General features: G+C 38.9%; 1 protein-coding gene across 1 annotated transcript; it reads right to left on the bottom strand.

Moving 5' to 3' along the window:
- Positions 1-2,715: 2,715 nt before the first annotated feature.
- On the bottom strand, positions 2,716-9,736 carry LOC131768317 (fibronectin). Its single transcript, XM_059084050.2, has 8 exons — positions 9,601-9,736; positions 7,903-8,019; positions 7,267-7,347; positions 5,965-6,411; positions 5,691-5,861; positions 4,505-4,636; positions 3,609-3,740; positions 2,716-3,129 (listed from the first exon to the last, which is right to left on the bottom strand). The coding sequence occupies exons 2-8, from the start codon at positions 7,988-7,990 to the stop codon at positions 3,005-3,007; spliced, it is 1,176 nt and encodes a 391-aa protein (XP_058940033.2). The 5' UTR covers positions 7,991-8,019; positions 9,601-9,736; the 3' UTR covers positions 2,716-3,004.
- Positions 9,737-12,686: the final 2,950 nt, after the last annotated feature.

The following is a 12,686-nucleotide window of genomic DNA, read 5'->3' as shown; positions in this document are numbered from 1 at the left end:
ATGTCAGTGAACCAGTATCAGATCGTTAAAGGAATGTGTTTATATTACCATGGTCAGACCAATTGACGACTCGTCGCAATTTCGAACTCAAAACAATTCATTTGTTTGGTAACATAACTCCAAAATTAGCAAGTTTCGACTTTGGTGTGACTCCCAGTTTAAAAAGGTTTTCTCTCTGAGCTGAAAATAGAACGAAATCAATCTACGAATCATTTGCCGCCCACAGGTGAAAACCCCAAGTCTCTTAAAAAAACATTGCATGCTTATAAAAGCACGAGTCTTTTCCAATTTAAGATCTTCTTTCATTTTGGGGTAATGTGATGTAAAATAATCTCTTCGGCGCCTATTCGAAACGATTATTTTAATAGCTCGGCTTTTTTTCTTCTCTACTTCCGGCGACTGCCCAAATTGAACACAACCAGGCTAATAACGGCATCAGGCGAATTGCTCAAAGAAAAATTAATAATTTTCGCAAAAGTTCTGATTCGACGCCGCTTCATCAATCAGTTCTTAAAGTTCGATTTGAGTCCCTGGAGGCTGGGAAAGCGCAAGGATGTTCGATGAAAAAGTCAAGGAGGAAGTGATAAACCATGATCAATCGCAGCGGGATGTTTGAGAACGAGACGATTCAATGACATTTAGACGGCTTGATGATTATGACAAAGCTTTCACGAACACTTATTTTGTCGTTTCACCTTAAACGAGACCTTGGTTTTTATAGACATCGGACCTACGTTCTGTTAAAAAAAAAAAAAAAGGGTAAATGGCATGCTTTTGAATAAGTGTGTCATCCTGTTGGAGCTTTTCACGGTTTCTAGGGCACGAGGCGACAACGGGTATTGATATGCTAATCCCCTTGAATGGCATGATAATCTTATATCAGCGCAATTTCATCCAACAATGGCTTTAAGTGTCTCTGACAGTTTGCCATCACTTGCATATTTGTACTGCCACGTCTTCTTTGTCCAGATGCAAAATATGTCAGGAAGAAATATTCAACGCACTGTGCAAAAAATTCTCTCTGTTGAGCAAGATAAATATTTTTCCAATAGTCGACAAATCAAAGCACACACGCGACGAATGGAAAATAATTCTAACCCTTTTTTCTCAAGTGCTCTTTGCCCCGATTTCATGTGCAAGTGTTCACAACTTTGATCAATATCGACCTAGTAACAGCTTAGCTCTCTTACTGCTCTCTGTAGCTCAAGGTAGAGCATCGGAGCGCGGTATACGTCGAACAAAGGTCTGAAGTTCGATTTCTCAATGAGGACTTTAATAATTTTATTTGTTCTACGCTCGTGACGAGATGAATAACACTTTCTTTGACAAGATCACAATTAGACTCGGTGATCAGCTCACTGAGTGATTCAAGTTATTAAACGTGCAGTGATATAAGAAGATCCTTTATCAACCTTTTACATCCTAGCATCAGTATGCATATTCTCCACACTGTTCTCTATACATTTCCCTAGGTGCTCGCCCGGAGAATTCATTTAACAATCAAGAGCTTCTTTAGGGAGAAATTAGATGCTAGATACTCTCAGGGGTCAAGGGAAATGTATTTTACTGATAGGAGGGCATCACGTCAAGGAGTCAGAGTATCTGTGAACACTTCTTGCATTGGTCAATTTATGATTCATAAACAAGATTTAAGCATCGCTTTGACCTTTACTAATTAAAAAAAATATGGATCGAAGGCACAAATACTCGAGTTCTTGGTAGAATCGAATAGCATACAAGGCCATAACTGCTTCTTCACTCGCCTTCTAAGGCTGCTAATAGCATATCTCTCTGCATGATTCATAAACAATTTTATGCGTTTGGGACGCGTTGAATCCGTGGCTTAAAATATTTGTGTTCACATACAGTAAAATATTAACTCTTTTTATCATTTCTACCCATTATCAGATAAAAAATATTGCTTGGGTATTCAAATGCAAGCGCTGTTTAAATGATTTCGAGTTCCCAAATGATGTCAACAGCTTATTCTAAACAAACACACAGCATTCGCTTTCTATCCTTAGAGGAGAAAAAAAGTAACCTAACTTTTTTAGTAACGGGGCAGTACACCGTTGTCAAAGATGTAATTATCGACCTTAAAAGCGGAAATAAGTTATGCGAAAATTCCATATATATTGGGCTCAGCGGTAATGAAGAGACGGTTACATTAACCGAAAAGGCGCCTCACCTTTAGGCGACGGCGGCCTCTTAGATGCAGCGTTTACTCCGGAGCGAAGCCGATAAGAATGAATACACTGCTTAAGGCTTTATGCGGCCAATTGCATCTCATAGAAGTGGAGAAAAAACTACAATCTAAGGCCGTGTTCTAATTAGGATGAACCGTTTCAACCGCAACCGATAAAGGTTGAAGTGGTTGTTATCTCGAAATATAAATCCATTGACCATCTACGTTTTCGGTTGAAAATAGCTTGTGGTAAAAGTCATTATCAAACAAAAAATTCTAATCATTATTCTTCTTGTGGCACGATTCCTACTCCTTCTTCGCTAATTTGCACACTTTTGAATTTCCTTTAATTCCGAATTTCTTTCAGTTTTACTCGTTACTTGTTTTCACGATAACAAAACTTTTTTTTTCTTTTTTTTCCCCTCACGTTCATAGCGAGCGGGGAAGCCGCCAAATAAAGCCTGCGGTCACCATTATATAAGCATGAGACGACAACGGTTGCTATCCATTTTATTTCAACCTGGTTGACCGATTGAAAGAGTTGATCAACCAAATCCACTTAAAACGGTTTTTCCCTGTTGGAAAATTGAAAACCAAAATGAGGGAACCATCCGAAAGACCATAAAACGGCTAATATCGATAGAATACGACCTAAGTTACTGTAAGCCAGCTCTCCGGTTCCCAGGTCTCCCGCAGTAAAGAGACTGATACCTAAGAAATATTGTAGACAAGCAAAAGGGATTGGCTTTTAACCACACGCACTGTTTTAAATTACTTTTTGGCCTTTTGGAGCAGCTTTTGACATAATTTCTGTACATTTTAAGAACACCATCCGCAGCTGTATTTGCAGTATTTTCTCATAATACCCATAGCACTTCGGCTTTTGCAAAGTCCTTCTCTAGCTAAGTTATGGCAATCTGCCACCTCATCTAAGCACATGCGTCCTGAAAATGATCATAAACACATAACTGAATCAATGATCTGAAACAAAATATAGAAATTTTCGCCTGAAGAAGACCAGCAGTATGCAGTCGAAACGTCGCGATCTACATTCGAAGTGACCGCATCGTCAGACAAACGATTATATTTCTTTTTTGAAGTAGAAATTTTCAAACGAGTGTCAAAAGTAACCCGGAATTGCTTTGGTGGTTATCCTTCCCTTGATTTTGCTCTATGATTGGTTCAGATAACTCGCGAAATTTTCTCAACCAATCATATTAAAAACTGAAACTAATCTTAACTTTTTCATTTGCGTCTTCTTGCTTCAAATATTTTTTAGTTCTGTGTGGTTTCGGTTTGACGTCACTCTGCACTCTTCTCTAACAAGTAGACAGTGATTGTCGTGAGGAGCCGCGCACTTTTTTTCGAGGAAGCGCAAGTTACTTACTGGACTATAACGTGAATTTGTTCTTGGTTTACTTACCGTTTTTATATCCCCCTGCCATACAAGACTCCCTACAGTTTTGCAACATAAACTCTTGGTGAAGGTAACAATCACCATTCCGCACCCACGATCTGCATCCTCTTGGCATTCTATCACGTGCTGTCTTCTCAACTAAAAATAGTATTCATACATTATTTAGTAAGAGAAACCGAAGTTGCGTCACTCTAACGCAGGTTCGACTATTCAACTAATAGTCCTATGAAAAGCTGAATCATACATCTATGTGGTCTGGTTCCTACTTATGACTAACAGACGCATAGATGACGTCACCATTAACGATATTTTGTATTTTATCTTCTGAAGTATCAGTGACACACTGAGCGCGCCGCGTGTACCTTTTCTTTGATAGAACAGGCCATCAGGGTCACCAGCTGGCTATTTGTTAAAAGTAATTAATCTCACTTAAATTCTGCTATCTTTCCTTTCTGTGTAACCTCTACCTTGGGACCTTGAGACTTTTTCCAACTAACAGTTGTAACTTTGAAGGCTTATAGCGATGTTACACGAAAAATATCTAGATGACAAAAGTAAAAAAAAAGAAGAGAAAAAGAAATCCTCCCTTCAAAAAGGATCGTTCGGTCCATCACATTTCAGTTTTTTCTCTCTTTCAGTCCTCTTTCAGTCCTTTCACGAAGGGGGAACCATCGTCGCTAGCAGAGTATAAAGGGGGACGCGCCCGGGAGTATAGAAATATGACTGCAAACTGGAGGGGGGTCATTAGATTACTAAAAGGCCTTGGGGGAGGGGAGAATCAGATCAGGTAAATTTCATTGTGACACAATCAAAATCCTCAGACCCCACCCCCCTCCCCCTCCCCCCCCCCCCCCTTCTAGCGATAAATAATGACCGGCTCTTATTTTAAAAATGATGCCTACTTGTTGATTTGGCGCATTGTTTACAAGACCAACGACAGAAGGCAAACATGAACACCGTGTTATCTTCACAATCTCCTCTTCTGGCCCATTCTGCACACGATGAGCTGTAATCTTGGCATCCTTTCAGGGTTACTGGGATGGAATGAGGTATAGGCATTTCATGAGCCTGAGTTTCATTAAATTAATAAATATACGATAAATGTTACCGCTAGGTTTGGCTTCGAGAAATGACCCAAGGCTGGCGTCTGGAATAGCGCTGAGCCCAAAAAATTAGGTCTCTGTAGAGCTGTTGGTATTAAGAAAAGGCTTAAAAAGTATTCCACGATCGCATTAGGCTTGCTCTTAAACGCCTCCGTTTTCGTCCAGAGAACATGCGCAGTCCTCGCTACCAGTCAGATGCAAAACTAAAAAAACCAATCGCAGCTGGGTCACCTGCCTTTCCCGTTAGCCATTGTGATAGAGCAGGAGATTATAATTTCATGTAGTTTATCAATGAAAACCCACTGTAGAAACAGGTAAACTACCAAAACCACGGGAAACACGGGTAACCAAGCCACGATTTACACTCGTTTTGACTCTCTCTGGTTGAGAGGATGATGCGAGTTTTCAGGACCAATTGGAATCAAAGTAAAGCAAAAAATGATCCCGGATAACTTTCGCCACTGGATTGATAAATCCTCTATTTACCTGCGGAAGTTTTTTTCGATTTTCGGATACTGTTAATAAGTTGATAGGGGATGCCCTTGCAAGTTCAGATTAAAGGCACAATTTTTCAAGGCTTTCTTCAGACTCATGATTAAATTGATAAGTTGACGCACCAAGACACAAAAGTGTAAATCAAATTGAATTTCATTTTCAGTGACACAGCAGATTATATAAACTCAATCTGGTCCCAATGCCGATTCCCATATAGAGTTGTTTCAGTTAAGTTTCGAAAACGGAAACCAAAATAGTCACAGCAGTCAATCGGAGCGAAGGCCGACATCATCGTTAGCCAATGAATATTTAAAGTTTAAGTTGCATGAAGCGCAGAACAATGTAAGTGATAAAATCACGATTGGTTTTGGTTTTGAATCTGATTGGATGAGAAGGTGGCGTAAGTTTTCGGGACCAATCATGAAACGAAATTAAGCAAAACCAAAGGAAGGAGAGCCCCTGAGAAAGCCCCCTACAGCCTCGTACTTACCTAACTTCATAGGCGCACACTTGTGGCAACTCCATGGACACGTTTCTTTCATTTCTTCAGGATCCTTTTGACATAATCCTTGCTTTGCCCATTGTCGACAATCATCATTTAGATCGTCACACTCTCCCCAATGAAAAAATTTCTCGTTCACTTCTCTTATATCACGATATACTAAAAAATCAATTTTATGTATCTATCATTTAGGGTATGGGTAAAGTTAAAGATAATTGCAATTCATTTCTCGATAAAATGCGTCTTATTTTTCAAAACTTACATTTAGGAAAACAGTAGCCCCATCTCTTGTCCTTGTTGTAGTCAGTTGTTGTCGCACACCATGTTTTTTTATTAAAGCGTAGACAGTTATACACGAGTCTGTTTTTAAAGAAAAACGGAAATTTGCAAGGTTTTCCTCGCCCATTTCCTCCATGGGTGCACAAGCCGCAAGATCGTGGGCACTTTTTACACATGTACGGGGCATTGACTACACATTCACCATCCATCGCCCAAGTTCCGCAACGATTGTGAAGGTCAATGCAATCGGTTACGTCCTTGTCTGTCTGACAGTGACCCCACTTCTTATCTCTGTCGTAGTTGTTGGTTGTTGCGCACCAAGGCAGGTTATGTTTGCAGTCCTTGTAGGTGCATGATGTGTAGTTCTTACCGTCGTAGTAAAATGGAAAAACGCAAGGGGCGTTGTGGTCGTTTCCTGATAATGTGTAAACTGGAAAAAGCGAGAAAAATAGTGTTATTTGGTACAGATTTGTTATCTTTTGAAGCAGCTGAATACTTTCCAATGTCTCGTTTGCAAAGAATAAAGAAAGTCTCACAAACGAGGAAAATGGTTCACAATGCCAAAGTCTATCCCACTTTGACTGACGTAGTGTTACTAGAAATCTTTAATTTCTTCTCCCCGGATAAAATGTTGAGCTCTTCAGCACTTTCTCAAGTTTTCCCGAGTTTTGCACCTTCCCAATCTTGACTCAAAAAGGATGAGTAAATTGTTTTGCTCAAGAACAGCCCGACAACCCTGACTAGCGTTCAAACCCGAACATTTTGATGCGAAGTCTAGCGCACCAACAACTGGTTTCTAACGTTTACCCTCAATTGTAACTTGGAAGCGGGTAGCCCCTTCCTTTCTGGATAAACCAACTTTGGGTTAAAACTGTAGACTTACTCCGCATCCCTTCCAAAATTACAAACCAGACTTTAAAATGATCGAGCGCTTTCAAAGAGCTAATCAGAACATGCTTAAATGTCACACTGAGCTGATCAGAACTCAGAGTAAACTACCTTAAGCGCAGTGCAGCTACCTTAAGCGCAGTGAAGCTACCTTAAGCGCAATGCAGCTACCTTAAGCGCAAGAGTTACCTGCTGGTTTCCATTTGATTGGCTGAAAGTTTGGCGCAAGTAATTGAGGACAATCGTAAAAGCCAATGAAGCGAGACTAAAACAACCCTAGAACATCTTCGACATTCAATTAAAAACTTCTTACACCTTTCACAAGACTGAGTCAAATAATATGATAATGATATGATGATGTTATGCAATATTTAATATTTAATTAATCTGATCTTACCTACACTTGTCCGACCTTCTTGATAAAGAACTGAGCCGGAAGTATCGTGACGAGACACTCGGTGTTCACTTGAACGATGCACTACATCATGTACGGATTTCAAAGACATAATTATATGATTCAGAATGCAGGAACTTGAAAAAGTATCCAACAATTGTCGTAACTGCTTGAAAAGTGGTGAACCATACATGGAGTACTGAATAAATGGGGCAAGTTTCTAAAGAAACTGTGGTGCTACGTCGGTAGGAAAGTATATCAGGGTAATTTGGTATTATTAACTGAGTTGATAACGTAAATTGGCCACCGTAAAGAGTTTCAAAGCGGACGTTTCGAGCGTTAGCCCTTCCCCAGGGCGAAAGACGAAGGGCTAACGCTCGGAACATCCGCTTTGAAGCTTTTAACAGTGGCCAACTTACGTTAATCAACTTAGTTGATAGTGCCAAGCTACCTCACTGATGGAATGTTTTGACAAGAAGATAGAAAAATATGAGACTCAGTGCTACCACTCGCACTATCTTTGTGAATCCTACTGCTGTCAAATGTATTTGCGAATATGACCTCGGGATAATTTGTCTAACGACTGATCGTTACAAGAAGGGAAAGTTATTACAATAATTTTAAATTTTAGGATCTCACCTTTCGCCCTCGTTTCGACAACACTGAAGAAAAATCCCCATAACAGCAACACAGGATTGAAAAGGAAGAATATGTTGAGTGTCTTCATGTGGATACAGAAGAGTGAGAGCAATATTTCTGTGAACAAAAGTTTATTCCCTCGATCAGTATGCAGAACAATCTATCTTAGGGATATTTAAGCATCTTTAAATTGAATTGATATTTTGCCAAAGAAATAGATAAATATATATCGAAGGAAATACGTGGGAAAGGGAATACCGTATTTCCTGGAATGGGTGCACAGGTACTTATTTAAAGATTCGGCTAAAAGAAGGGCATTTATTGGAAGGAGTGCGTTTATCGAAGAGGGACTTATCGACTTAGTGTAGTAGTGTAGGACAAAAATTAACAAAAAGAGATGACGCGCATAAAAGAACTCTGCGATCACATGGGCATGGATAAACTGGCACAGAAAAGAGACGTTTTTCCCGTACTGATTCCGTTCTAGTTAAAACCTAAAAAGTTGAAGATAAAGAAATGGAAACTTGCTGTCTAAGAGAGTGAGAGAAGGGGGAGGGGGGAGGGGGGCGCTTTTTTGACATTATGGCTTAGGGGGGTAGGCACTTGTTCGGGGGAGGGCGCTTATCAGAGGTTGGGCGCTTATTCGAGGAAATACGCTACGTCATGTTATAGAAACATCATTTTTCTTACTTTAAAATTTTGTAAAAAAAATTGGATCTGTATTTCCCTTTATCTTAAAATCGAAATCTAAAGGAAGAAAAGAAAGTCTGCCCTTTTGGAATGTTTTAAACCAAGAAAGAGCTGAGAATAACAAAAAACACGAAAATATAAATAAGCTAATGAGATTCTCTGCCTTAGGAGATAAAAGATTAAACGCTCTCAGAAGGTCAGTGACATCCAACGGTCTCGAATAACTGACACCAGAACAAAGTAATTTATTGTCAATTTCATTGAAAGTAAATTATTTCATCTTTTACTTCTTTTTTTCGCGGAATGTTTTTCCCGGGGATACATATTTTGGCAAATCAAGGACAATCAACAGCAGTTTAATCCCGCAAAATTGTTATATTATTCACTAAATCAAAAAAGAATGGTGGGGCCATTTGAAAACTGTTCGGAGAGGGTGGTACCTTGTCACTCTATGATGCGAGCAATTCAATGACCAAGCAGGTAAAAAGATTCGTGGGGGTTTAGAATTCCTTTGATATCTTTGGGAAAATATTTTTTTTTTTTTTTGTTCCATTGGCCCCTTTTTTTTTGTTCCATTTTCCCTTTGTTTTTCAGTCAAATGACTTTGTTAAATCTTTGTTAATATTCGGTTAAATTGCCGCGTCCTCACTTTATTCACAACTTTACTCAAGTGGTATCCTGTAGGAAAATGTTAACTTATGATTTGAATACTCTTGATTGTGCTACTGATGATGTTCAAAATTAACCAAACGTTTCAAACCAATTAAATCTCTTGTTTTCTTCAATTTATCAAGTCTGAACTCCTTACATACAAAAAAAAAAAGCCAAAAAAAGTCGAAGTTATATTCCTAAAAATACGCCAATTTCACTATTTTTTTTTTCTCGAAACGACAACGTTTTGAAACAATCTCTCGAGTTGATTTGCTATATACATGTGTGTGGACAGGCGTAATTACATATGGAAAGGCTTTGTATCATTACATTCCCGTACGGGCCAATATCACTTACCTGGCCGTAAGGTCTAAACACGCCTCTCACAATTTCCCAGCTCGTACCGTCTGCTATCACTCTTGACCACAGATACTCGGATTATCTCCGGAAGATTATAAAGAACATTATGAGAACTGAAAAGGCCTCGCCTCTAGGGAAACATCGTACTTAACAAGTTATCTGTGTAGCATCTGCTACTACCTGCTTAATTTAGAATATGTCACCTGGTCAAAGCAATTAATAGTGCATAGGCTAGAGTCTAAAGATCCACCTCTCTCGAAAGGAAAATTTATGCCCTTCAATGTTTTTTTATGTCTGGCAGCCATGAACCAGATTTCTTTAAATCTAAATTACACCTTTAATTGACCTATTCCTATACTTTGTATAAAAAGACAAGTAGCTGAGTGTTGTTGTCCATATCAGTGTACATTATTCGCACGCTAATGCATAACCGCTGTTATGCACCAGCGGTAACATAAACCCATAACAACTTAACTTACGTGTATTGCAGACAAGCGATCCGACACAAAAGAAAACGTAGCTCTGAGCCAAAACTAGGAAGTTTTGAGTTCCTTTTCGAGTCATTAGCACAGAAAATGTAAAAGTTCACAGAATTTTGTAATTACTTTGGTAAAATTTTCATGCTAGGGGTAGGGAGGGTGGGGAGTTTACAGCAGTGCTTCTTTAGAATCCCGAACAAACATCATATTCTTTAGTAATTTTATCGTTGTTACATTTTTATTACAGCTGAGGGATCACGAATAATTGAGATACATTGGCTATAAAATAATTTTGATATTTATATTTTCCATAATCCAATATTCTATGATTAGATTTTTGAACTCGAGATTTCTCTAGCGATAGTTGATGAGGGCAAAGTCAAAACGAACATTTACGAACAGAAATCGAGAGTGCCTGGTCGAAATTTACTAATTATTAAAAGCATAACGACAAGACACACTCTTGTTGTTATCTATTAATGATATAAATAAATCACGCTACGCACTATTCAATTTACTCACAAGTTAGGGTACAGGTTTTGTTTGCAAGTATCCCAGAATTGATGTTTATCGGGCTTCGAACACCTCGGCTCTGGCCTTCTCATCGTGTGCGTGCATGAGCGAAGCAATCTCCCCGCACTGCGGATCTCTGAGCTCTGTTTTTTGGCGGGGGGGGGGGGGGTGGGGGCAGGAGGAAGGAGACCTGCTTTGAGTGAAACTGGGATGAACTCCAGAGAATATCAGTGGTTACAGCTTCGCCTTTTATTAAGATTCATTCAGTGATTTAATCCATTCTTTTGAATTCATACGCTCCCAGGTTACTTGATGGAAAACTTGTAATAGCGGTATTGATAATGGTTAATGTGATTGGATTGTATGGTCGTGTTACAACATGTCTTTTGTTTTGTAACTGTGATAAAGGCTTTGGATTGGAAAGGTTTTGTTTCTATGTTGCCAAAAATTCGTGTGGCTTTCGCAGAAAAAATTTTCCATATAGAATACCTTTATTTATGTGATGAAGCCTATATAATTTGACCTCCTCGTTAGAGATTTTCTCACTCTTGACGTGGCATAAGTCTTTTTTTCCTTTTGGTAAGAAACAAAAGTAATGATAAACAAATCGACCCATTTGTAAATTGTTAACATGAGATGGAGCAATTTTCTATTTACTGAATGTGGTAAAACCAGGACCAAAGTATTTAAAGAAATACTCGCAAGTAAATACTTAGAGAACTAGTGAAAACTTAAAGTAAAAAGAGCAAACTAACGGAGAGCATTAAAAATTCTTAAGACATCACAGTGACTGAGTATGCACGTGTATCCAATTGGTCATGGAGAAACGTAATAGTTTTCTAAAATAACCAGAGTGTAAAGCAAACAAATGAACAACTGCAATCGTGGTCTAGTCACTAAACGCTCAATTGAAAATTGCTCCATACCATGAATCTTCAATTTTTTATTTGAGTGAGCAAGAGTCTACATTACTGGACAATTTTTCCCTTCCTTGTACGGGTTTCCGCCCGCGGGAATCCCTTGGAGAAGACAATCGTCCTGTGCATTTTCTAGGCAATAGTTCATTATTTCTTCAGCTGTTCTGGAAACTTTCATCCTTTGCATCTTCGCTTGCCTGCGAAGGAGGTCTACAGTTTCTTTAAGAGCTGATTTCTTAGCAGGCAACGTGCAGTAGTTTTGTTTCGAAGGAGAAGACATTGTCTTAATCCAAAGTCCTGTCGAAGTTCTTTCTACAAAGGAAAAAACAATCAAGAGAGTATTTTTTTTTACGGACTGGTTCACCTTTGTTTTAACCGCGCTAAGAGCAGCTTGCTTTTTTATTCCCTCATGTGAATTCTCACTGGCCATTTGTGATATTTTCCATCGTTCGGATTTGCTGGTGTGATTACTTTGGCCCAAATGTTTTTACGACACCCAATGTCAGTCTGGCAGATGAATATGTATATATAGAGTCTGCAGTAAACTTCGTCAAAATTTTTTTTCAAGATTTTCCTTCAGTTAATTTTGTCGTGAGCGCTTTTTGATTTAGGGTCTATAAAACAAAGTAATCACAACAGCCAATCCAATTAGAGGAGGGAAATAACTTTCAGGCCCAATGAGAACTCAAAGTAAGAACAATCCAACTGCCTGAAGCGCGGGGAAACGTGGGCGACCAAATCATGATTGGTTTTTTTTAGTTTTGCCTTTGATTGGATGAGAGAGTAGTGTTGTGTTTGAGCACTTTTTGATTGAGTTTCGATAAACCAAAGTAATCACAACAGCCAATCCAAAGAAAGCAGGGAAAATACTTGAACTTTAAGCGCCAATGATAAGTCAAAGCAAAAATAACCAAATTGCCTGAAGCGCGGGAAAACGCTGGCGACCAAGTCATAAATGGTTTTAGTTTAGCCTCCACGTTCCTTACTCAGTCAGTTCTCGGAAGCTGTGCACAGTCTAGATAATGATATTCCTAGGATGGACCAAATTAACCAAACAATTGCAAAAGTATACTACTTATTAACGTGACAATAGTTTCACTTCATCATTTGAACACGTGTGCTCGCGCCAAAACATTTGACACGAGCACAAGTTTAACTTACTTACATGTAAATA

Source organism: Pocillopora verrucosa, chromosome 7 (genome assembly GCF_036669915.1).
Source record: "Pocillopora verrucosa isolate sample1 chromosome 7, ASM3666991v2, whole genome shotgun sequence".
NCBI classification, from domain to species: Eukaryota; Metazoa; Cnidaria; class Anthozoa; order Scleractinia; family Pocilloporidae; genus Pocillopora; species Pocillopora verrucosa.
The sequence above is the reverse complement of the archived record's forward strand: the minus strand, read 5'-3'. Positions and strand labels throughout refer to the sequence as shown.